The sequence below is a fragment of the Pseudonaja textilis genome, chromosome 13 (genome assembly GCF_049901715.1).
Source record: "Pseudonaja textilis isolate UNSWEBS1 chromosome 13, rPseTex1.2, whole genome shotgun sequence".
NCBI classification, from domain to species: domain Eukaryota; kingdom Metazoa; phylum Chordata; class Lepidosauria; order Squamata; family Elapidae; genus Pseudonaja; species Pseudonaja textilis.
The window spans coordinates 20,502,286-20,527,898 of record NC_142002.1 but is presented as its reverse complement, the minus strand read 5'-3'; the positions used below and the strand labels follow the sequence as shown (position 1 = coordinate 20,527,898).

Sequence of the window (25,613 nt, the reverse complement as noted above, 5' to 3'; positions counted from 1 at the left end):
CAGGGAAAGAGAAATGAAATCCCTCCTATTGTTCTAGTCATAGTTCCAAAGAAACCAACACGCCTGCTTTTTGCAAGCTGGTTAAATAGAAAATACAAAAGGGGAAAAAAAAAGAGCAATAAAACCAGGAAAGAAGCAATAAGCTGTTTAAGATGTGAAGTTTATGTCACTTTATGTTCTCTACCCTTTCTCTACGCTTATGTGCCAGGCCTCTTGGACAATGTCTAACGTTTAAGTAGTTGAACGGCACTTAGAAAAGCGGAGGGACGTGGCGGTGTTTTTCACCCAGCTGGTGCTGTTATGGGCCTCTTGAGGTGGTCTGTGAAATGGGCAGGCAGGCAGTTGGAAGGCTGCAAGGGACAATCGCAAAAGGGCTGATGGGATCTTGGTCCCCCCCCACCCCAATTTGGCCATGATCTCATCCTTGGAAGATAAAGTCCACACATCTTAATTTTGCTGAGACGGAGCAATGTTGCTCTCGCTGCTGGGCGAAATTTTCTCAGAAGGGCCATGCAAAAAAAATAGAGGGGTGTTGGTTCTCTCTCGAAGCTTCCAGCCTCAATCAACTTAGCCTGCGAAGCCACTTCTGGGAAAGATGGCCGGCTTCATCCAGGCCCCACCAGGTGGCCATGATCCCATCTGCCGCTTGGGTTGGGTGCCAACCCCGTGTGGATTCAAAAGCTAAGCCTGGATGGAGCACCGAGTAGAGATGCCCGGAAGACGGTCCATCCCCTTTCCATTTCAGCTAAGAAAACTTCTCTGCTGTCCCCCCTTCAAGTCACCTCAACTGGAAGGAAAACTTCAAGTCCTGCTGGGTTTCCATGAGGTCTCAACTCGCGATACCTTCAGGCAAGTCCCAGGGGCAGAAACCAGCTTTTAGTGCGTCCTCACTCCTGGCCAAGGTCTGCTTGAGAGAGGCAGAGGGAGAGGAGAAAGTGCTGGCGTTCCTCTTGTCTTCTCCTTGAGTTGGAAGACTTGTCCCCTTCATTGAGTTGCCCCGTTGGCCTGTTCCAGAAGAAGCCGCCCGGGGTCTCCAGAGGCCGGATTTGATCCCCCGCAGGAGGTCTGACCCTCTTGCACACAGACGGGCCCTCCGCCCTTGGCATCTACTCCCCCCGCAGGGCCCTCCTTGGGGCAACTGAGCCGCGTCTCCTCTTGCAGCAAAGGGAGGGGCAACACTTCCTCTCCACGCCGGCCTCTAGTACTTCAGCTTCAACCATAACAACACAAGAGCACACATTAGATACAAACTCAAGGGAAACCCCCCACCACACTACTACGGCTTCAGCAACAGAGCGGTCAGTGTCTGGAATCCTCCACCTGACTCTGTGGCTTCTTCCCCAAACCCCAAAATCTTTAACCTTAGACTTTCTACTATGGACCTCACCCCTTTCCTAAGAGATGTGTAGGGGGCGTGCATAAGCGCACCAATCATGCTTACCGTCCCTGTCCTAATGTTTCTTTTATATATTTTTTATTTTTCTTATATGCACCCATGTATTCATAACTATGTTTTTACTTATACCTATTATCTTGTAAGCAATTGACAAATAAAATAGAGTGGTCAATGTCTGAAATACTCTACCTGACTCTGTGGTTTCTTCCCCAAACCCCCCAAACTTTCAACTTTAGACTGTCTCCTATGGACCTCACCCCTTTCCTAAGAGGTCTGTAGGGGGCGTGCATAAGCGCACCAATGTGCCCACCGTCCCTGTCCTATTATTTCTTTTTTTTTTTCTTATATGTACCCATTTCATGTATTCATAACTATACTTATATACCTGTTATCTTATAATTGCTTGACAAAATAAATAAATAAATAATGCAATAATGTTGGGGCTGGGGGTTGCGGGGGGCAAGTGCCACCCCAAAGCCGCTGCTGCCGCCCCTCCCGCCCCGTCGACCCGGGCCCCAAGCGCCGGCAGCCTCCCCCGCGGGGTCCTCGCCAGCCGCGCCAGGGCCCCTCCCGTCCCGGCGGGGCTGAGTCAGAGGCGGCGGCCGGGCCGGGCTTGGCCTCCGTCAAGGCGGGCGGGGACTGGGAGGCAGCCCGGGCTACAAAAGGGCCGTCCGGGCGCCGCCCGCTCTCCCTTAGGCCGGCCGGCGCTCGGAGTCTGCAGCCCCTCCCGGTAAGTCCCGTCCTCCGGCCGGCAGCGGACGCTCCCCTCGGGGCTCTGCAGCGGCGGGGGCGGCCGGCGCCCCGCATCCCCGCGCCCAGCCTCCTCCCCGGAGGGTCCCGCTGCGCCCCCGCCACCCTTTTGCCCAGCCGGCGTCCGCCGCAGCTGATGCCCGTCGGAGCAAGGGGCTCGGCTGCAGGCAAGGGGGCGCCCCCTCGGGTGGGGGGTCCCAGCCGGGTCCTGCGGGAGGGGACCCTCCTGGGCAGCGCCAGGGCCGGGCGGGCGGCTGGTGGCCGAGCCCGCTCGGGGTCTCCGGGCTCTTGCAAGGATTCCGGAGCGCCCTTTTTTTTGGGGGAGGATGTTCCTGAGACCCCCGGCTGCTCTCCGCCTCGGGACTTTCTTCTCGGGGCGGGTAGAACCCCGGGGCTGCTTTTCCCCGTCGGGGAGCGCGCGAAGCGGCGTTGGCTTCTTTGCAATTCCCCCCCCACGGGGTAGAGACCAGATTGCCTCGGGGATTCCCCTCCTGGGACCCTTCCTGCAGGAGGGGGCGCCCCCTCCTCTTTTTCGCCTGGCCTCCATGGCGCCACCTTTGGGGGTTACCCTCCCCCTCCCCGACGCTTCGGCTGGCCCGAGGGGAGGCTGAAGTGCTGTGCCAGTCGGTGGCTCGCCTGGGGCTGGAGGCAGCCCATCGGGGTGGGCATGAAAACGGCCCCCTCAAACCTGTGGAAGCAGCAGGCTGCTGGAGGCCCGCCCCCCTCTTGTTGTTTGGCTCCGGAGCCCCCCATCACTGCCTCTTTTTGGGGGGTGGGGGGGTGGGAGCATCTGGTGCCCGCTTGCCACCAGAGGGCCGTGGAGGAAATCTCCCCCTGTGGGATTGTGTGCGTGGATTGGACACAAAAGCTTTTCTCAAAGTCTCTGCCGAGGGGAACTGGGGGGGTGGGGGTGGGTGCAGAGCTGTTGCAATGGAGCCCCTGAGTAAGGCCCGCTTTTGCCACCCACCCCCGCCCGATTTCCTCAGCCTGGCGCTTTTCTCTCTGCCAACTGCAGCGGCGATGCCTCTCCTTGCAACGATCCTCGCTCTCGGGTGTGGCTCTCGGGAGGGGCTGCAGGCCGTTTCTGTGACGTCATCCAGTGTGATTCTCCCCCCCTCTCCTCCTCTCGCCCGCCTGCCCGCCCCTCCCCGGCTGGCATGTTACAGCAAGCAATGCGGTACAAGCTGTTGAGCACAGCAGGCGCCACGCCCTGTGCTTGGCCTGGTTTGGAGGAGAGGAGCATTTGGGGGGGGAGGGGGGGAGAAAGTCACCCCTCCCCCATCTATGACTCTTTCAGCCGCATCCTCCCACCTCTTGGGGTCGGTCCGGCTGATTGTCCTGTGGCCTATTTTTAGCAGAGAAACCGGACTTTGTTGCACAACAAAAAGCTCTCCTTGTTACAGAGACACAGTGATCATCAGACCAGCTTCTGATGAACATTTGACGCAAAAGAGTTCGGGGCCAAACTCTCGGGTTAATTTACTCGAAAGGAAAGGCTGGAGGAGTGGGGCGTCTCCTCTTTAGGCATCCGGTGAGCATTAAAAACCTCCCGGGGACCTTCAAAAGCTGCCTAGCCCCTAGAAAACTACGGTGGACTAGCACCTTTGCACTCTAGTTTGCAAATCTGGTGTCACAGTTGTGGCCTCAAAAGAGTGTCATATTCCTTGCATCTCACCCAAGGACCGGAATCTGCACTGTATCTGTTTGGGCTTTGCTTCTGGAGAGTTCCCCATCGCTTCTCGGTTGTCTCAGATAAGGACGGCCATAAGAGAGAGCCAGAGGTTCTTCTAAGCATCCCTCGTGTTGCTGCAACAGCCGCTGAGCCTCCAATAAAATATTGGCCGAGCCCTCCGGGGCCTTTGGCTGCACTAAATCTGTTTGCTATTAAGCCTGAATGTCTTTGTTGTTCAAGGAGGCCCAATGGGCGGCAGCCAGGATGGTCTCCAGCCTGTTTGCAAAGGAATTGGCAGCCCCCCACCCACTCCGAGGGCCTCTTGGCCTGGGTGGGGGAGAGAAGAAATTCCACCAGGCAGTGAAGCAAAAGGGGGCGGGGGTGTAGCATAGTGAGTAGAGCCTCACAGATGACAGCTGTGGAGACCTGGGTTCAAATCACCACCCACCCTGAAAGGTTTGATGGGCTCGGGGTCCACAGAAGAAGGGGGGGGGGCTGGCTGGAGCCAAACTAGTCCCCCCCCATCTTCGTCCAAGACTGATTCTCCATGGGGAGGGACAGACCCTATTTTGCAAAGAAGCTGCAGGCTTACAACAGGAGTTCAGCGTCCAGGGAAGGCCTGGCATATGGAATGGACTCTCCTGAACCAGAACCAGAAGTTCTGATTCAGCACCCCCATTACTGGAGGTTTCCAAGAAGGGACTAGACAGCCATTGGTCCAGAATGAGATGTGGGCGGCAGGGGTTTTCCAAACTTGACACCTTTGAAGACACGTGGACTTCAACTCCCAGAATTCCTCAGCCAGCCATGGGAATTCTGGGAGTCGAAGTCCACAAGTGGGCAAGTTTGGAGACGCCTAATATTGGACTAGAACTTAGGCCTTCCAGAAGGGTTCCTTCCAACTCATCGCTTTATTCTGTATCCTGAATCTACAGTGGGGCAGTACGAGGTTTGGTTTTGAAGACATTGTCTGATTTTATGGGGTGGGGGAAAAAATGGAGCCCGGAGTAGGTTTTTCTTAACTTCCTCCCCCCCCTTCCCAGAAAGGAAACATCTGCAGCTGTGGATGATGGCCTCTTCCTGCAGATCCTCCCTCCCCCCAATTTTCCAGAGCCTTCTCTTCCCTGCGCCCTGCCTGCATTCCTGCCCGGCCACACCCAGATTTCTTTCCAAGCCAGGAATCCGGCCTTGCAGCCCCTCCTTGGCAAGAGAGCCCCCTCCCCCTTTTCTCACCCGCCAAGCAACTGCGGCACCTCAGGGAGCAGCCAGGGGCGATGGCAGCCGTCCCGGGCAGGAGTCTGGGTGTCTGGGCACAGCCAGCTTAGCTCTTGGGCCAGCACGGATGAGTTCCTGGCTGTGAAATGGCAACTCGGCCTTGGTTGGAGAAGCTGGATTGGCTGGTAGGATGGATTAAAAGGATTTTTTAAAAAAGGGTTCTTGGTGCATTGAATAGCAGTTACGGCAGTATTAAAGTCGTTTTTTTTCTCAATTTATAAGAGCTTGGCTGGCTGGGGAATTCTGGGAGTTTGAAGTCCAGCCATCCTAAAGTTGCCAAGTTTCAGAAATGCTACTTTAACTCCAGATCTAAATCTCTGCTCAAGCATATTTTGAATTTTCTTCATTCCTGCTGGGCACCAGCATCCTGGCCTACCTCACAGGGCTGTCACAGGCCTACCTTTCACCAGAAAGCTTGCATTTTATTGGGAAAGTAAAAGGGACTCTCTGGATCAAAAGCATCCGCCTTGGTGGCTTCCAGATGCGGCCCTATCCAATTCTATGACGGCCATGAAGCACTAGCTCCTTTGCGCTGTCTTGGTCCCTGCTGGCTGAGGATTATGGGTATGGAAGCACAGGTCTTTTGTGTGTGAGTGGGGGGGGGGAAGCAAATTGGAGCAGACTGCACTGATACGGCCAACTGTCTTGAAGTTTTTCAGCAGTCCTTGGGGGAAATCTAACAGAAGAGAATTCACTTTGGGGTTGGACCAGACCCAAACTTCATCTGCTGTGCAAGCATCTTGTGCGCAATTGTGCTGAGCACACAACCCAGCCTTTCATTCCTGCTCTCAGGAGTAGCTGGGATGGGATCCCCTTTGCTGTTTCCTCATGCCAGCACGCAGCCATGCCAGACAGAAGGAGAACAAGTCTCGACGGTTCCCTGCTGAACCCTTTAATTTCCAGGCCGCAGTTAAGATAGGATTTGCGATCACGGATGCCAAAGAAACTTGGCTTTTCTGTTTTTTTCTTGGAAGGCCTTTCACTTCTCACCCAGGAAGCTTCTTCAGCTCTCGGCAGCTTCTTGGACCCCAAAGCAAAACGTCTTCAAAGAAAAACCAGAAAGTCCAGTCCTGGGAGAACCAGGACCTGGATGGAGGATGCAGAATCTCCATAGAAACTAAGAAACCTGGGTTTTAAAGCTGCTTTTTCAAAAGGCAACTGCAACGAAGACGTTTCGCTTCTCACTCGAGAAGCTCCTTGGCTTCTAAAGAAGCTTCAGTTCTGAAGAAGCTTCTTGGATGAGAAGCGAAACGTCTTCAAGGAAAAGCAAAATTGCTTTGGGGGAAAAACACCCCCCCCCTCTTTGGGACAGCCATGGCCTGGAGGACTGAGGACCCCCGTGGACCCCTGGATTTAAAACATGCCTTTTGGGAGGGGGGCTAGCTCCAGTGTTAAGAGGTGCTTTTAACACGCAAGAAGTTGGCTGTGTGAATTCAAAACCATTCCCCGCAAACGCCCGGATTCTGCAAACTGCAGAGCGGCCGCACCGCAATCCTCACCTGTTTAAGGCGGCCCCGCCACGTAGCTGAACCCGGGCGAGCTTTCCTCCCCGACCAAAGATCGCTCTCCGAGCGGAGGAGGGATCCTTGCAGCATTCCCTTGGGAGGAGGCATCTCCCCCGCGCCACCCACCCTCCACCCCATCCTCGCCTCCTGGGTCCGGGGGGGCGGCTCGGCGGGAACCGCCCGGCCTTTCCAGCGCCGGGCTGGCAGGAAGGCGTGCGCTTTGGCACGGGTTGCACGCGTGCGTAACGTGTGGGTCCGCGTGGGTGGGTGTGTTTCCGTAAGGCGTTCCTTGGATTCCGTCCTCCTCCCTCCTCCCTCCCCCCTCCTTTCAAAATATTTTCTGCTGCTGCTGCTTCTCCCAGATTTGGACCCTGTAAATTAGAAGTCTCCAAACTTGGCAACTTGGAAGACTGGTGGATTGCAACTGGAGGGGCCCAGGAAGGAAGTAGGGATATCACCTGGTGGGTGTTATGGAGCCTCCAAGGCGGGAGGCAGTATACCTGGGGATAGGGTTGCCAGCGTAGAAGTAGCCAGAAGGAAAAGCTCTTCTCATTGGGGTTAAAATAGCTTTTCTCAACCATGGGATTCTGGGAGTTGAAGTCCATCCATCCATCTTAAAGTGGCCAAGGTTGAAAAACACTGGAGACCCCAAGGAGTCGTCCATCCTTAGAACCCCAGGACATAAAGACTCCAAATTAATGGAGGTATTGCTGTATCCGGACCTGTGCTATTCCTAAACTCTCTTGGCCATCCTAGGGACTAGAAACATTTTTTTTTTAAGCTGTTTAGGAAGTGACTCGCAGGTGTCCTCTTTTCAGCCCCAAATCTGCCCAGAGTTCACCTCCCGAGCCCTTCTGCCCTCCATAACCTTCTCCTGTATTCGAGGGGGAGTGAGCAATGTGCTTGCCAGTCCCTCGGCTAAACATCAGGGTCTCCGTGTCCTTAGGATCGCTCTGCAGCTTTGGAAAGATAGCCAGCTGTCAGGGTTGGACTGGAGGATCTCAAAGCGTCCTCTTTGGAGTTCTTCAGATTTTTCTTTTCTTTTCGGGACTGGATGTTTCAATCCAGGGCAGTGGGTAGTGGCTCTTCTAGGGGTCTCTCAGGCACCCCGCCCCCTTGGATTTTGCAAGTTGGCTACTGGCCTTGCCCGGGGTGGATTTGAAAAGGAAAGTTTGCAAACAACTGTCTGGGGGTTTTTTTGGTTGCATTTGTGGGCAGCGGCGGGAAGATTTCTCTGAGCGGAGGAATTTGGCCTTGCCCCCTTCTTGGAAGAGGGAGAGGAATGGTATGGTGGGATCCCACCCTCCGAGGACCACTGCCCCTCGGCCCAGCCCAGCCCGGAAGAGACAGGATGCTTGCAAACACTTTGATAGAAGTTTGGGGCAGAGAGGAACAACTTTTCTGACGGCTCGGCCAGGGGTGGGAAGGGCTGGCAACCTTGCTCCACAGTGGAAGTGGAATCTGGGCTCTGCAGGATGGAAAACCTGCCTCAGCTGTGCTGGGTGGAGGCCCCTGCTCTGCCTTGTGACCTTTCTCTCCATTTTCTTTGTTGCTTTTGAACCTCAAGATTCTTCCCAATCCTTTCTAAAGAATGTGCATTCTTTTGCGGTGTCCTTCCTTCCTTCTCTCCTCCTTTTTGTTTACTTTACTTTTCTATTGTTTCTTGAAGCCTTCAGAACTGAAGAACGAATAAGGTTGGTGGGGCCAGACAATTCTTGGCAAACGGTGGTTTCCCCATCCTTGCCTCGCCCTTAATAAGCTGGCTTATTAATTGCACGCTGCTGGCTTCCACTTCCTCAAAGTTCCCCAAGTTGTTCAGTTGTTCTTGTGTGGCTTGCAAGAGGCCAAGCCTCTTTTAAACGCTTCCTTCCTTAAATTGTGCCTTTCTTTATAGCGCTTAATTGTATTACCACCTTGGCAATTGAATCTCTTGCCCCGAGTCTCCAAGGGCAGAAAATCCCCTTTGGGGAACCAATTCTAATAGCAGCAGCAAAATATCTCCTCGTAGGACATGCCATGTTTCCTCAATTGCCTTCCTCCTCCTCTTCCTCCACCTAATCGCAGTAAGGATTCCCCTAAGCAGGTGTCTGAAATGTGTAATCGAAAACCCAAACTGGGCAAATTGGTTTTAGGTACTTTTTAAAACCTGCCATTTGACATTTTCAGTGACGGATTGTCCAGGTATGAAAGTTTTCCTGGCTGTATCTGTGAGGACCCAGGATTGGCTCTGTTGGGCTAGCTGGAAACAAAGCATTTCTTTGGAGGCTTTGGAAAATCCAGAAGTGAAAGGCTGGTGAACAAGGACGGCCATTCATTGACTAGGCCATGCGGTCAAGGCGCGGGGTGGGTGGGCTACAGAATCAGAGCCCCTAAAAGAGTTTTTAGGCCAGGCTTGCAGGTCTCAATGCCTCCCAGAAGTTGAGGTGGATGTTTATGACACCTTATTTTTTTCTGTTCTTCCCTCCAGCTTTTTGTCAAGATGTCAACTGTCCACGAAATCCTCAGCAAGCTCACCCTGGAGGGAGATGTAAGTATTGTAGACGGGAGGGGGCTTCGAAACACGACCCCCTCCTAAGCATTCCCAGGCGCTACAAATCCGTTGGCGATGTCCATTTTGCTCACCGGATTCATGGGGACCGCCTAACCCTAAGTGGGTTTGCACCCCCCTCCCCCAAGTAGATTTTCCCAGAAAACGTAGATCGGGCAGGCTCAAACAATAAGCTCCCCACTCCCTTGTAGCACTGACGATGTTACCTAGTTGGGTAATAAAACGTCTGCAAGAAAACAAAGAGCCATTGAGGGCGATGAAGAGCTTTTGTCCATGGAGTGGCTGCAACCCTGCCGTGTGTGTGTGTGTGTGTGTGTGTGTGTGTGTGTGTGTATATATATATGTGGTGGGAGGTGGGGTGTCCGTCCTCCAGCCCAGAACGGGCTCCTCTGACCAACAGGCTCAGCAGGTTCTGTGCAAGAGAACAGGGGCCGGCTCAGCTATTTCCTTCCCCCGTTTGCAGGCTCTTTTTTTTTCCACTGCTTGCTCTTCAACGGCCAAAGAATGTCCTTTGTTTGGAGAGCAGACAAGCTCAAGAGTTCGGTGCATTTAACTTTTCCACTCCTTGTTGGTTTTGGCTTCATGAATCAGCGGTTTCTTCTGGGAAAGTGCCGGTGGTGCCAAGGCTGGCCTGGCCTGGGGCCAACTCCTGCCTGGGGAAGAGGGAAGGTGGCCGGGTGGGTCCCCTGGAAAACACGCCTCGCCTCCCCTTCCCTCTCGCGGGGAGCCTTTCCGAAGAAAAGCAGGATAGATATTTTTCTGCAAAGCTGCCCTGGTGGAACCTGCTTTGCAGGCTTGCAAGAGGGTGCCCCTTCTCGCCCCCCCCGCTCCAAAACCCCTTTGGAGACCTGCCCCCTCCCCTCCCAGGAGGAGGGGCCCTTGGCAGCCCGAAATATTTATGGCCAAAGCCACTTCTCCTTTCCAGCACTTTGGGCGAGCGAGACGGGCTGGCTGCGCCAACAGTCACCTTCCCCAATCGGGGGCGTGGGACTACAGACCCCATCAGCGCTAGCCATGGGCCGTCCTTCCTGCTGGGCTTAAGAGGGGGGGCTGTAATTCAGCCCAGCACTTGTGGGGCCCGAACGTGAGCTGGGCTGAACTCTTGTAATTGCAGAAGACCACTAGCCCAAAGGTTTGTTAATGAGATTCGGATTGTCAAGAACTGGAATACAGAACCTGGAGAAGAGAAAGAGAGAAAGAGAGAGAGGAGAGAGACCTGATGCCCTCCTGAATTTGGCGGTGGGGGGCTCATTGAGGGCGGGTGGGAATCCGATTACTTGATTAGCTTCAACCCACGTCTTCCCCCTGTTGATTTGGGGGGTTCAGAGACACCCCTCTTCCTTTCTGGGCCTCACCGAATCCCCTTGCGGGGGGGTGGGGGCCTCATGAGGGGTCCTTGACCCCCCCCTGTTTTGTGGCCCCCATCCTCCTGCTTTGCCCCCAGCCACCTGTGGCAGCCTGGCGTTTGCAAATGCCTGATTGAGTCCATAAGTGAAGGAGCCCCCCCCCCCCCGAATCCATGGGGCCGAAGCTTCCCAAGCATTCAGCCTCACCCAAGGTGGGGGCCTGCAGGTGGGTTGATGCCAGCCCTTCAGGGGGGGCACCAGCTTGGCAAAGGGGGCCTCACTCAAGGCAAATGGCTTCCTTTTCCTGGGTGGGTGGGGTGGCGGGCTTGCCTGGGTGAATGGCCTTTGTCGCCCACCCCCACAAGCAATGAGTGGGCTCAGCAGATCTTCTCATTGATGGTTGCCCTTTTTTCTCTCCCCCTCCCAGCACTCCCTCCCCCCCAGTGCCTACGCCACCGTCAAAGCCTACGGGAACTTCGATGCCGATCGCGATGCTCTCACCCTGGAAACCGCCATCAAGGCCAAAGGTAGGCGCCAAGGAGACCGTGCGGAGTTGGGTCCAACGTCAACCAGGGCTGCTGCTTCTCCTGGCTGGGCATGGAGGCGGGATTAGAAGTGGGGGGGGGAAACACTTTGGGGTTCTTCCTCTTTTGCCCTTCTCAAGGGACTACGGCTGCTCCAGAGCAAGGGGGCTCCAACCTTGGCCGCTTTAAGGCTTGTGGACTTCAACTCCCAGAGTTCCTCTAGGAGCGGAAGTCCACAAGTCTTAAAGGGGCCAAGGTTGGAGACCCCTTGCTCTGGAGGATCTGCCCGGGATCCACCCTGTTGCATGGACCCCGCCAGCTGTGGTTTTCCCACCCTTTGGGGTGCATTTGATGAAAGGCTCCTCCGTTCTGAAAACCCTTGTTTTTGCGCTCTCCATGACGGGCGCAAACTCCAAACAATCCTCTTTGCACGGGGTGTGTGTGGAGACCCGCCTTCGTTTCCCCTCCCCAATCAGATTCCCAAGGCTTTTGGGGGTTTTAAAAAGAGCCGGATGTTGCTCGTCAATCAATCAATCATCACTTAAAGGAAGAGCGGATGTTAGAAACTCAACTTTTGACAAGCTGCTCTTATTGGCTTTCCTTCTCATCACGCTTCTATCAATTGAGAGTATTATTCTTTTTTTAAAATTCCCTCTCCTTGGGCTTATCTCTACAGTGGTGTTTTTCAACCTGGGCGACTTTTGGATGGGTGGACTTCAACTCCCAGAATCCCTTGGGAACTGAAGTCCTCGCTTTCAGTTGGCAGTTGAATTCTGGGAGATGAAGTCCACCCACTTGAGAGTGGCCAAGGTTGGAAAACAAAGCTATGGACAGAGAGGGACACAGAAAGAGAGAGAGAGAGAGAGAGAGAGGGACAGAATGGAGGAGAAGGTTTACAGGTTAACAGAGTTGGAAGGGACCTTGCAGGCCATCTAGTCCACCCCCCCACCTAAACAGGAGAACCGACACCGTTTCTGACAAATGGCAGTCCAGTCTCTTCTTGAAAGTCTCAAGGGAGGGGCGTTCTTCTCTCTCTGCAGGGGTGGATGAAGTGACCATTGTCAACCTTTTGACAAACCGCAGCAACGAACAACGGCAGGATATCGCTTTTGCTTACCAGCGGAGAACCAAGAAGGTACGGAGGCTGGGAGTCCAGTTCTTAGAATTCCCTTGGGCGAGGTGGGAACTTAGCATCGAGTCATTGCATAACCCATTGTGGCTTTGTTTGACCCTTGCTAATCCTGGCTTAGGGTGGCAGGTCTGGGTTTTGTAAGGAAAATCTGGCGCCTCCGATTTGTAAACCACAATTTATGGCTTGTGGGAACGGAGTGGCTTGCGGAGCGGTCTGCTAATTCGGCAGGCCTTCTAACGGGTTGATCTCGTCCCCGCCGTAGGAACTCGCGGCTGCTTTGAAATCTGCGCTCTCCGGCCACCTGGAAACGGTCATCTTGGGCCTCTTGAAGACGCCGGCCCAGTATGACGCCTCTGAGCTGAAGGCAGCCATGAAGGTCAGTGAGATCCACCCCTCCGTCCATCCCACCGACTCCGGTCAAGGGCAAGATGTCTCCTGTTCCCAGGATGGAACTGAGCTGTTCCTTCTCTCCCAAATGTCGTTCACCCTGCCCTGCCCACAAGGATGGTCTTGGTCCACCTCAGCCACTCAGACAGGGGACATTTGGGAGTTATGGGCACAGGAGAACCACCCACTGGCAGATTTGGGAAAGGGGTTTTTTGGGGTGCTCAGGAAGGGACGGAAGGATTTCAGGCCTCTGGAATCTCTCTCTTGGGACCCGGGAATTGCACCTGGGGCAATAGAGAATCAATAAATAAAAGCAAACAATCGATCAAACAGCAAGGGGATAGTATTTTGTGTTTATCCAACACTTTCCTCTAGTGTCCATGACCTACATTGCAATCTGAGCTGACGATTGCTTCGCCTTCTAGCTTGGAGGAAGGAGCGAGGACATCTCTTTCTCTCAGTGTTTTAAGAACGCAGTAAAAAAAATACAAAATAACGCGGGGGGGGGGGCAGGAAACAGAATTAAAAGAGTGTTGGAAAACCGAGTAAGTGTTTAACCTTCCATTGGTGCTGTGAATGAAAAGCACGGTTAGGTTTCCTTAGGTTTGTAGGGTTCCTGTTGCAAGCAATGGATTCGCTCTCAGTTGAGCCAAAGCAAGCGAACATTTGCATTTGCAAGAAAAACTACTAGGAGGAAACAAACAAAAAACAAAAAAAGATCAAGTTAAGATGCAGCCATTAACCACAAAAACGAGCGTTGTGTGACTCATAAGTCCTTCCAGCCGTCAGGAATGGTGGCAGCCGCTTGGCAAGCTTTAAGCTGGAGTTTTCCCAGTGATTCCCAGGAGGTGGGAGGGCTGGACTGGAGCTCAGTTCAAGCGAGGCCGCTGACTAAGACTTTCCCGAAGGTTTTGCCAGTGATCGGAGTCAGACGGTGATGCATCTCAACCGAGATGGCCGTATAAGCTCCCCGTGGATTTTTTTCTTGTATTCCAGGGCCTGGGAACTGACGAAGACACGCTCATTGAGATCATCTGCTCACGGACAAACCAGGAACTGGCCATCATCAACAAAGTTTACAGGGAAAGTAAGTTGGCCAAGTTGCTCATCCGGGGTTTTGTTAAGGATGGACAGCAACCATGATTTCTTACTGAAGGAAAAGAGGCCTGTTGCAAAGATGATACTTCTGTTCTTTTGTTTGTGCAATCTCCAGAATTTTTTATTTATTAATTTATATATATGTTGAATAAGCAGCTTGCATCCGGGGAGTGGAGAACTTAGCAAACTTCACTGGATACAAAAGTCAAACAGGTCCCATCAGGACTGAAGGAATAGAAAATACGGTTCTTGGCCAAGTTATCCGCAGTGGGTGTGAAAACAAGAAATAATATTTTCTATAATACACAGTTTGAAGTTTGTAGGGAAAAAAAAAAATCCCACCAAGTTTTCCCAGCTTCATCAGTGTCCTCTGGGTGAAATTTAGTTACAGGCACTCCTCGTTTACTAACTGCCTTGTTTAGTGACTGTTCACAGCTATGACAGTGAAGATAAAGTCACTGTGCAAGCGATCTTTGCATTGATGACCTTGGCAGGTCTCAAAACAAAATGAAAACTTCATCAGATCTTAAGCAGTCGCTGTTTCGCATAGCGACTGTTTTGCTGAATGTCTGAGTGGCTGGTCCCAATTATAGTTGCCAAACGAGGACTCCCTATAGTCAGGAACCCAGGCGGTTTCCTCTTATTGCAGCTGCTTTATAGGGCATCAAGCCAAACTTATTCCTGCATCTGTACTGAACTTCAGGGCTGCAGTCCAGTGTGACCAACATTCAGGGTTTGTCAGATTAAACCCAGAGGTGTTTTCCCCCATCTTTAACCTTCATTCCGCTTGGTTTTTAGTGTACAAAACTGAACTGGAAAAAGACATCATCTCTGACACTTCTGGCGATTTCCGTAAACTGATGGTTGCGCTGGCCAAGGTAGGAAACTCCTTGCAAAATTGGTGTTTCTCAGCCGTGGTCGCTTTGAGATCCATGGACTTCAACTCCCAGAATTCCCCAGCCAGCTATGCTCACGATGATACGCTCAGCGAATGATCCCCAAACGGTTCTGACACCCAAATTGATTTGATCTGGATCTCAGAATCCGATGGTGGTGCTGCAGCAACGGGATTCCTGCGGGTGTGCAAAAGTTGGCGGTTGGACTAGATGTCCTCCATGGGCCTTTCCTACCTAGGGACTCTGTGATGGATAACAGGAGTTTTTACTTTGTGTTTCTGTTCTCTGTTTCAAGGGCAGGAGAAATGAAGACTGTTCTGTTGTGGACTTTGAGCTCATTGACCAAGATGCTCGGGTAAATAAATACTCCCTTCTGTGTCAAAAAACTAAAAATAACGTGTTTACTTCCAGCATTTATAGCCACCCATCTCCCACAAGCGATTAAAACAACCCGCCTTCCCCCAGATGTGGCATAAAACAATCTGCCTCTCCCATTTTGCTTCTCCGTCCGTGGTTTCTATCACTTCATCTGACCACACAAGTTTTCCTTTATAGCTGTCCTTGGTTTTTTGTACCACTTTGGCAAGAGCTGGCCGATTCTGCCCGCAGAATTGCTGTCTGAGCTCTTAAGGTGCTCGGGTCATTCCAGATGTGGATGGGAGCTGACCCCAGACATGTCCCTCTCCTCCCCAGGACCTCTACGATGCCGGAGTGAAGCGGAAGGGCACCGATGTTCCCAAGTGGATCAACATTATGACCGAGAGGAGCATCCCCCATCTCCAGAAAGGTACAACGAACCTCTGCAGACAGCTGTGGGGTGCAAGTCAATGGGCCAACTCCATGGGGCTTCTGGGACTCGAAGTCCACAGGTTTTAACGTTGCCAAGGTTGAACACGTCTGGCCTAGAGCAGAGGGGTCTCCAACCTTGGCCACTTTAAGGCTTGTGGACTTCAACTCCCAGAGTTCTTCAGCCAGCCAAGGTTGGAGACCCCTGGCCTAGAGGATCAGCTTTCAGAAGAAGGTCCAAAGGAGACAATAATGGCAGACGCCTCTGCCAGCCAATATATAAGACTAGGAAAGAAGTCCATGCTCTGGGTAGCAGCTTCACTTTCCAGAGCTTTCTTGACCATTGAGAGTGGACCATTGAGAAGCTCCTTATGGACAACCAACTTCTTTGATAAGCAGCTCTACTGAGCCAAGGTGAAAGAGTAATTCTCTGTTACTCATGGAGTTGTTTCCTACTATCATGTCCCAACCTGGAGGAGGCTTATCAGGAGGACCAGAAGTGATAAGTCCAACTTGGGGGCCTTCTTCCTGAGACCTGGCAGTGTCATGATAGATCTAAGTTAGATCCCGACGTTCTTCTTGAACTTTGTCTTCACCCAAATGATGGTTTTGACTTTTCCTTTCCCTTGTCTTGGTAGTGTTCGAAAGGTACAAGAGCTACAGTCCCTATGATATGCTGGAGAGCATCAAAAAGGAGGTCAAAGGTGACCTTGAGAACGCCTTCCTTAATCTCGGTAAGGAAACGGGGGGAGAAGGGAAAACCGGCCCTCTTAACTTGGCCATGGACATCTTGGGTGGGCTGTCTCCAAAGCAGGAAGCCGACATTGGCCTGATGGAAGGGAAACTGGGGTAAAGACACTTCCTGGATCCTTTTTGTAAAAGCAGAAGTAGAGATGTCAGAACACCAGGGCACTTAAGAGATCTCCCTGGTTCTGAGAAATTAATTCAGCGATGAGAAGGATTTCAAGCTTGGTTGTCTTCAAGTTATAGATTTGTGTCACTTTTTAGGCTGCGCGATGTCAGAGAGGACAGAAAATAATCTCCAGATGAATTTGAGGCACGTCTTTGGATGGATTCCTTGCATTATGCGAGCTCTCAAAGAAGTTGCATTTCTAATTAACACCAGATGGTTGCATTTGGTGCAGCAAAAAACAACAACCCCACAATATTTCAAAATCCATGTCTGTTATGAGTGTCCAATGGAATGTAAACGATGAAAGATTATTTGCTTTCTGAATCAGTTGCATTGATTGGACCCAATTGCATAATGGATTAGGGACATCACAAAATTGCAACTGATTGGTTTTAAACGGAGGAGAAATCAATTGCTAGGACAGACTGAAGGCGCCCCTAATTTGGATCTCTTCCCTTTTAGAAGACGGGTTTTGAGATTTTGGCCCTGTCTTCACTGTGTGTAAATTGTTTCTGAGTGTTGTACATTTACAAAAGTTTTTTTTTTAATGGTTTCCTTGTTTTGTCTGCCACACGTCTCGCCTTCATTTTTGATCTTATTCCTTCCACAGTCCAGTGCATTCAGAACAAACAGCTGTACTTTGCTGATCGGCTCTATGACTCCATGAAGGTAAGGCCCTTGGAGAAGCAGCCTGGGTCGAGAGCGGGAGGGGCAGGGAGGGTCAAAAAAGTCAAGATGGCGGCCCTGGTGGTGGAATCGAAGCTCAGCTGAATCTTACATAACATCTTTTTGAACCAAACCTGCCAATAACCCTGAGATTGTGAGATTGTGGTGCAGATGCATACTACAGATGCAGTCAAAGTGTTAATACAGTATAAATGTCAATCTTTTGAGGCAGACACTGACTTCATCGAGTTTAATTGATTGATTTGTCCCTTAAAAGGAGGTCAGGAGAAAAGCTACGGCTTCTAAACTACCCCAATGTTAGAATTGGACGTTATTTCCCCGATACTGAATTGCTCTATCATCAAATAATTTCCAGAGCCCATGGGGGCTCTTTTTCCCCTCCCCCCATCAGGATGCAGAAATGGGAAAGAGATCCAACCCTTTGCAATTAATTCTTCTGCTTATGCAAATATTCCCCAAGTTGCTTTCCCCATCTTTCTGTCAAGGAATTCTCAATTTTCCTTTCGTTGGTCTGAAGAAGGAGACGGGGGGGAAAAAGTGCTTTCAGAGATTTCCCAGGCGTTTGGTTTCAGCATGAGGTGTTTCTGTTCTCAGGGCAAAGGCACTCGGGACAAGGTCTTAATCCGAGTCATGGTTTCCCGAGCTGAAGTTGACATGTTGAAAATTAAGAGTGAATTCAAGAGGAAATACGGAAAATCCCTCTACTACTTCATCCAGGTGGGTGAACGAGAGGACGGAGCTGGCTTGGGCCTCGGCCCCTCCGATTAAAATCCCTTGAAGGGAGCCACGTCCCCACTGAATAGGGGCCCATTCCTTCCATGCCCTGCACCCCCAGGTGGGGTAGGGGACCCCCAATTCATCTCATGTCCTGTGCTCTGGAGATTAAAGGGGAGGGGGAATTCAGCCAGATTTGGTGTACAGGGAGTCCACAACTTACCACGGACCCGCAAAATGTATGTGGCTAAGCGAGACATTTGTTTACGACTTTCCTCGCCATGTTCGTGAAGTGAACCCCTGCAGATATTAAAGTTAGTAAGACGGTTGCTGAGTGAATCTGGCTTCCCCACATGGACTTTGGGTCGTTGGAAGGACGCAAAAGGGGGTCACATGACCCTGCCACCGTCGTAAAGATGAACCCGTTGCCAAGCGTTCGACTTCTGATCACGTGACTGTGGGGAATGCTGCATACGGCCATAAGGGTGAAAAACGGTCATAAGCCACCCTTTTTCCAGTACCGTTGTAACTTCCGTGAACTTTTGTTAGCGGAGGGCTGGTTTTGCAACGTTCAGAGGTTTCATCAGTCGCTTTTCTCTTTTGGGTTTCCCTGCAGCAAGACACAAAGGGCGATTACCAGCGGGCGCTCCTGAATCTCTGCGGGGGAGAAGACTGAAGCCCAGGAGAAAGATTCCCCTCCAACCACTCCAAGCTGGAAATGTGCTTTTTTTCCCACCCACTCCACCTCTGCTGCTTTCCCTTCTCTCTCTCCCGCCCTTTGCAGAAGTACGAGGAACCCGGCTAACTCAGCGCCTGCCTGCTCTGTACGCCAAGCCTGGCTCGCTTTCTGTGTGTGTCTCCCGCCTTCTTCCCGCTCAGCTCCTGCCCAGTAGCTAGTCCTGTGGGAGTCACCAGGCTGAAGCAACTAACATTCCTAAGAGAGGGAAGCGGATACGACGATGGGATCCGTCACGAGGTTTCACCCGTGATGGGATCTGGTTGAAAGGACGAATAAAGGAAAAAAAAAATACACGAGATTTTTACTTTAAAAGAAAAACCCCGTGTTTGTGCGGTTCTTCGGTCTGCCTCTGGCAACAACAGCCTCCTTGCGTGTAAATTGGACATTGATTTGTCTGGCATGGGATAAGGACTCCTGCCATGAGCAGAGGGGTTGGACTAAAAAGACCTCTAAGGTCCCTTCCAACCCCAATTCTACGATTGCAGCGCCTTTTAGGCACGTACCTTGATTCTGTAATCTTTTTTAAAATAATATTCTGCCTTAAAACGGCGTCCGGTTTCTGATACCAGCTCACACGCACAATCTTGTGGGTTTGTGTGTGCTGAGAGAAGAAGAGAGCAAGGGGCATTTTTCCAGTGTGTGTGTGTGTGTGTGTGTGTGTGTGTGTGTCTTCAGTAAACATTTTCCCCCCGTGCTTTGACCCGAAGGAGAACAATTTCTTCCTAAGGTTGGGATGAGAGTGGAACACAACAAGTCCTCAACTTACGAACGCAATTGGGACCAGAATGTCTCTTGCAAGCAAGGGGGCTTTTCAATGAGCCATGCTCGATTATACAACCTTTTTTTGTGTGTGTGCCGTGGTTGTTAAGCGAAGCATTGCAGTTAAGTGATTCATGTGATTGTTAAGGAAATCTGGCTCCCCCCCACCCACTGACTTTTCAGAAGCTGCTGGGAAAGTTGCAGGCGGGGTTCATGTGACCCCAGGATGCTGTGATCATTGCAAACATCTGCCAGATACCAAGTGCCTGAATCTTGATCACACGACCATGAGGACGTTGCAATGGTCATAAGGACTGGTTGCGAGTCACATTTTTCAGTGCCCTTCTAACTTTGAAGGGCCGATCGATTACCGATTGATAAGTAATTGCGGGCAGCTGCCTGTCTGCATTTGCTGGTTCACAGCCACATTCTTCCACCTGCAGAGAAAATTGCATTTTAGCAAGAAACGTTTTGCTTTTCCGGAACAATTTATAGTACACAAGCGAAACCTGCAGAAATGACCTATGCCCACCAGGAGGCGCTCAAAGCAAAGCGGAGGGCTCTTGGCTCTGGCCGACTGCAAACACTTTATCTCAGAACTGCCTCTAAAGAAAATCATTCCACAAAATAAAATAAAATAAAATCTTTCTTTCAGCCTCCCTCCAGGTTGTGGGAGCAAGACTCGAAAAAGCTGGGTTTGCAATAAACTTGCCAACAGCAAGGAAAAGAAAGGGCAAGTCCTGGATTAAAACAAAAAAAAATCAAATGTCATTGATGATGGCAAAAGTTTCTCGATTTTGCGACCTCCTCGCCCTCTAAAAGGATCAATGAGTTTGGGACAATCCCCAATGAATAAAATAAAATAAATTATTTTATGAATAAAATAATGAATAAAATAAATGCACTGGGTTTAGGGGTGAGTAAGACATTGGACACCCCTTGCTTTTCCGAATGAAACTTTAGGTAATGCAGGAGTTTTCAAATCTAGGATGTCAATTTCTCCAGGGGGAATTCTGGGAGTTGAAGTCCACACATCTTCAACTTAAGCAAAGGTTGAGAAATCTTGAGTTAAGCCAACAACCCCATTAGGGAGCATGCTTGGTCTGGTCTACAGGTGCTACAGCTGGACACATCTGGACAATGCAGTCAACGTCCCAAAGGGGACTAGTTTGCCAGTTTTTCAAGTGGGGAGCTAGCCCCACTCTTAGATTAGATTAGATTCAACTTTATTGTCATTGCCATGGATACAGGCAATGAAATGCAGTTAGCATCCAACCGGAAGTGCAAAACAACAGTAAAATATAAATACATGTAAGCAAATAGGCAAAGCATCCATGAATATGATTGGAGATCCTGGGCTTTGCAGCGGAGATCTTCTTCACACAAAGAAATGTCCCGTGAATGGTCTACAGTAAGGGCGTCCAAACTGGGCACAAGACACGGATTTCAGCTGTGCTGGCTGGGGAATTCTGGGAATTGAAGCCTACATACCTTACAGGGGCCAAGGTGGACACCTTTGGTTTCCAGTCTTTATCCCATCTTTTTCTCACTCAGTTTCCTTGTGGAAGGATTAAACACGCCCTTTGCCCTGTCTGTGTAGAATGTTGTGGGTAAAATGGATAAATGTAGTGCTAGGCTAGGAAAGCAAGGGTTCACCTAAATTATTGCAAGTCGTGTACCCAAAAACAACAAAAATTCTACTCCAGGCATTCAGGTGACTCTTGCAAAGAATCACTAGCATTTAAAGATGCCCTTTACCAAACAGAGCAACATTAGAGTAATTTATGGTGCTGGGGTGCTATTCAGGATCCAAGTAAAAGCAACCATTTTCCAATTATTGGTGGATGCCAGTGTAGCTTTTGCTCCCTTTCCAAATGGCCTATTTATACTCAAGAGCACTTTTAAATTTTTAATAGGGAGAGAAAAGTCTTTAATTAAGCTGGGTTGACTTATTTATGTCCAGCTTGGACATTTTTTAATGTTGGGACAATGGAAACAAGCAGATTCCTGCCCAAAGTCTCCTCTCCTCTCTTTTTTCTCTTCTCTCCTCTTTTCTCTTCTCTCCTCTTTTCTCTTCTCTTCTTTTCTCTTGTGCCCTTCTGTGTGGAAATAAGCCGAAGGGGAGAGAGAAGCAGGCAGGTAAAAGATCAAAAGCAAGAGAGAATTTCTCTCCCCCAACACCTCCCAGGCCAACAGTGAGGTTAACACTGCCTATTTTAAAATTTTAAACGCTGCCGTCTCTGGCCAGCACAATTTCGTAGGGGCCATGCTGACTGTGGCAAACATTTGTGCAGTCAAACTACAAACCATTTGAATATTTCCAGATCCCCAAGACACCTCTGGTCTTCTCTCGCGATGAGACATTTTGAGGCTGAAATCACCCCAAAAGTCTGTCAAAGCAAGAAAGGGGGAACTGAACCAGGTCAGCTGGGCCCTTTGATCCACCGTGGACCACTGATTGGACCGAATTGCTTCCAAAGAACCGAGCAAAACTATTCTATCCACGTTTACTCCGGATTTAAAGACAGTTGCACCGATATCTAATAGGTGTGATACAATGTAAAAGTTCCATTATCTTGGGTATAATGATTTACTTTTCCAGATAGGGAAGGTACTTCAGTGGGGTCTGTGTGTGCAGATTTGCAGCTACAATTATGCTTAATTTGAAGCCCACTGAATTAAAGGCAATTGGAAATTAAACTTTGTAGGATTTCTGCCTCTGCATGATATCGTAAGGAATTTAGGTCCTTTTTTCGCCGTCTATTAATATTATATAGACTCTAAACAATTGTGAGTGCAGCATATTTCTCTGCATATTCAAAATACATAGAGGATTTTAGAATTATACAAATTAGTACTGGCTGTTCCAAATAGGAGAGATTTTTTTCCCTGAAGGGAAAAAGAAAAGCTTTTGTCGTCTTGACATTACACTTACATGCATTTCAGAATTGTCAGCCATTTATTATTTAAAGTGTGCATCTCCACATGTATAGATGGAAGATAAAATAGGTGTGTGCACATCCAAAAAGATTTGCGTGCAGAGAAAAAGATTGTTGTGCCTCTACCTGCAAGTACTAGCCTTTGTGGAATTTATATTCAACTTTATTTAGGATGAAACCTTCACAAACCACCCATAAAAAGAATGGCATTTATTACAAGGGTGGGGTGTTTAGAATTGCAATGAAAGGAAAACAGCATGTTAAGACTGTAACTATTCGAATGCGAAGAGTTTTATTTCCTACTCTAGCCTCTAGTATTAAATGGAAAAGCAGAAAAATGATGTATTTCTTGAAAGAAGAGAAAGAAAGAACAAGCAATGTGTGAGATGTAATTCTTGGGAAGCCGTGAGTGAGCACTTGCATCAGGATGAAACAGTTGATATTATTTTGGCAAAAGATATCTAGGTCACTTTTAGGCAGAAATTTGTTTAGGAGTCCTATTTGAACAGAGCGAGATTTGCATCGGTCCAGCTGCCAAAGCTATTATATAAATTGGTATAATTTTACAACGTTCCAATGCAAAATAGAATTCACGTCAAGTCCATCAGGGTGAATAATATCAGCCGGCTGAAACAATAAGCTTACTAGTTGTTGACAAACCAATATTGTCCTATAACAAAAAAATCAAATGCAAAAAAAAAACATTTCTTCTCTGAATTTATTTATTTATTTTGGCCACTGAAGATATTCTAGGGGATAATTGTTCCTTTACACTCTAATTTCACCAGAATCAGAGATGCTGAGCTGAAGTTTTCCATCACTTTGGCGTGAATTCTGAAGCTGTTCCAGGCGCCTCCATCCACGCATTTCTATCGTGCTTCAAAATGTCGGTGATCCCAGATCATCGGAAAGCACTCTGTGAGATCAAGTCTCCTCAAAGTAGAACTGTTGTTTTTCACCTGTTAACTAAGAATGCTGGTTAGATTACATTAGGTCAAACGGCACGCTACTTTGTGAGATCTCTACGAGGTTTATGGACGGAATATTTTGTAAATCAGATGGAGCGACTTTTCGAAACTGACGAGCGAGGCGAAGGACCCAGGGCCCTTTCCGTTGAGAAGCTCCAAGGAGAAGGGCTTCCCTCTTACTCCCTCGTACCTCTCTCTTGCATGTGCCCTACCCAAAGCAGAGGAAGGAGCCACTCCCAAGAAGGTGGCCCAGAAATGCTGGCCTGCAGCATCCAAGATGGCTTCGGCCTGTCTTTGAGTCTCTAGCCTGGAATTGGGAAGCTTTGCAGGGCTGGCTCAGGTTCAGACGTGAGCCTCCGTCATGGCTTGGACCAGCCAGGTTCTCAGATGTTGATGGTTCGAGGGACACAGGCATCTTTCTGGCAGCTAAACTAATACCTTCTTCAGGTCGTCCTCGATTTACAACCATTCGTTTAGTGACTGTTTGGTGTTACAACTGTGCTTGAAAAAAAAAAAGAGATTTACAAGCCTGTCCTCTCTCTCTCATCATGGCATCTCCTTGGTCACACGGCCAAAATTTGGGTGCTTGGCCACAGAATCATATCATTGCCACTGGCAACTTTTCTAACTGCCTTCCGACAAGGGCGGCGGGGGGAGGGGGGGGGAGCCAAATTCACCGAACAACTATCTGATTCACTTAACAACATCAGCAAAAAAAAAGTCATGAAATTGGGTTAGGTTTAATAACCACCCTGCTTTTAGCAGCAGAAGCTCAGGATGACCTGTAATCTTCCCTGTGGGGGAGGGATATATAGGGTGGGTTCCTCTCATGGCACCAAGTCTTGGCAGTGCCCCCCCTGCACCCGCCCCCCCCTCCCCAAATCTGCATGCCTCTTTTCGGCAGCCAATTTTCAGCAGGGCCTCGGAAAGCCGGGGGTGGGGCGGAAACGCAACCTGGAGGCGATGGGTACCGTCTTCTGCACCAGCCTCCTCGCTCAGCCACGGGCCTGGCTCTTCCGCAGGGGCCCATCTGTCCTGCTTATTATTCCTCATCGTGCGGTTGGGCCTCCGGCTTTGGGGTGGCGAGGGGGAAGATGCTCACCAAATGCTTTGTTGCTGCCAAAACCCCGAAGAAGGCAAGGATGGCCGCCCGTCAAGCCTGCTAATCACAGCTGCCTGCGAAGTGGCTTTAATAAGCCGTGTGAGGTTGTCCGAACTCCGGCGTTGTTTGCTCAAGCTGGTAGTTTAGAGCTGCTCCGTACACGGTATTTGTAGTCGTAATTTCTCCAAACGAGGAAGGCAAACATCAGGAAAACCAGCCTATTAGTGCCTGATGTTTACAAATTAGAAGGAGGCACACACCCTCCCTCCCTCCCTGGGATGATGAGATGGAGGCAGAGGTGGAATTCAGCCGGTTCTGACCCGTTCTGGAGAACCACCAGTAGCGGAAATTTTGAGTAGTTGGGAGAACCGGCCAATCCCGCCTCTGACTGGCCCCGCCTCCCATCGAGTTCCCAGCTGATTGGCTGGGTCCCCTTTGGTTGCCCTGCACAGGAGAACAGAGCTGGAAAGCAGGTTAGTGCCATCCACCGTTACAGCTGGGAGGATCGTAGCTTGCAGAAGAAACCAACAGGTCTAGCATCTTGGTCCAGAACTGGCCAGATGGTTATCAGGGAGGCCTACAAGGCAGTTAAGAAAGCCAAGGGCTGTGATGGGAGACCCCATTCCGTGTGTTGAAGCGCCACCCCTATTCCACAGCTGTCCCTCCATGCAGGTGGGTGTGGCTTGGATCATGTGACCCCGGCCGCCATCTTGCTGTTTTTGACCCCTCCCCCCAACCCCCTCGTGATCTACAGAGCATTTCCTCCATGGACTGGGCTGTGTCCCCAACAGGGACGGAGGTGGTGTTGCATGGGATGTGGGTTGTTTTTGTGGCACATCTGGGGCTCCCAGTTGAAGAAGAGGCACCGGAGCTCCCTTGATGTCTTCCCCACCTGAAGTGGAAACGATTCACCATAAAGTTTTCAAAATCCCTCATCAAACATTCTTCGCTGGAGTTTATAACCACCAGGACTTAAGAAACGGGGTGGGCAACCTTTCCTTTAATGAGCCCGTTAGGCCACGTTTCCCCCTGGAAGATTATAATTAATTACCTCTAATCTGCTGGTAATCCAGTTGGGCTGAAGTCAGGCACGGATAAAACAAGTCCATTTTCTGCCTCTGTTTATTATCTTTAAGCATTTTAATATCGGGAAGAAGCTGACAAGTGGCTGATTTCACGCTGCTCGCGAGCGACTCTTGGGGCCGGGGGTCTGCCTGGAACCCAGACCCTCTGCCGGGCTGAATCCCCGGTGGATGGAGAAGCCCATGGATTCATTAACTTGGAAATGAAAAGGGTTGCGGGGTTTTTTCCGTTTTTGTTTACGAGGAACCGTCTGGGCTGAAGTAACCTTGTAAGACCCCCCCAAATTTTCATAGAAAGAGGGATTAGAGCAACAGAAACATTTCTGGTCTTTTCTGATATCTTGACTCCGTGTTTTTATGGATCTTGTGGGACAGCAGCTTCTGAGAAGAAGTTC

At 50.2% G+C, this 25,613-nt stretch overlaps 1 protein-coding gene and 1 long non-coding RNA gene across 3 annotated transcripts; one reads left to right on the top strand and one right to left on the bottom strand.

The window, feature by feature from the left end:
* Positions 1-146: 146 nt before the first annotated feature.
* Positions 147-6,842, bottom strand: LOC148124744 (uncharacterized). The gene is made up of 3 exons (XR_015745162.1): positions 6,593-6,842; positions 5,052-5,215; positions 147-904 (listed from the first exon to the last, which is right to left on the bottom strand). It is a non-coding gene; the product is annotated as an uncharacterized LOC148124744 (long non-coding RNA).
* On the top strand, positions 2,084-18,686 carry ANXA2 (annexin A2). 2 transcript variants are annotated; one of them, XM_026723802.2, is made up of 13 exons: positions 2,084-2,126; positions 9,066-9,125; positions 10,920-11,019; positions 12,057-12,151; positions 12,411-12,524; positions 13,532-13,622; positions 14,432-14,511; positions 14,825-14,884; positions 15,223-15,316; positions 15,954-16,049; positions 16,839-16,897; positions 17,510-17,632; positions 18,246-18,686. In XM_026723802.2, the coding sequence occupies exons 2-13, from the start codon at positions 9,078-9,080 to the stop codon at positions 18,303-18,305; spliced, it is 1,020 nt and encodes a 339-aa protein (XP_026579587.1). In that variant the 5' UTR covers positions 2,084-2,126; positions 9,066-9,077; the 3' UTR covers positions 18,306-18,686. The 2 variants fall into 2 exon arrangements, with proteins under 2 accessions (XP_026579587.1, XP_087798070.1); XM_087941944.1 differs by lacking the exon at positions 2,084-2,126 and adding an exon at positions 5,316-5,824.
* The last annotated feature ends 6,927 nt before the right edge of the window (positions 18,687-25,613 follow it).

Excerpts from the sequence above, each read along its gene's own strand:
- ANXA2 (XM_026723802.2), top strand. The coding sequence starts at position 9,078 with ATGTCAACTGTCCACGAAATCCTCAGCAAGCTCACCCTGGAGGGAGAT. Across the intron at positions 13,623-14,431 it reads CAACAAAGTTTACAGGGAAA|TGTACAAAACTGAACTGGAA; the intron begins GTAAGTTGGCCA and ends CTTGGTTTTTAG. Across the intron at positions 15,317-15,953 it reads CATCCCCCATCTCCAGAAAG|TGTTCGAAAGGTACAAGAGC; the intron begins GTACAACGAACC and ends TTGTCTTGGTAG.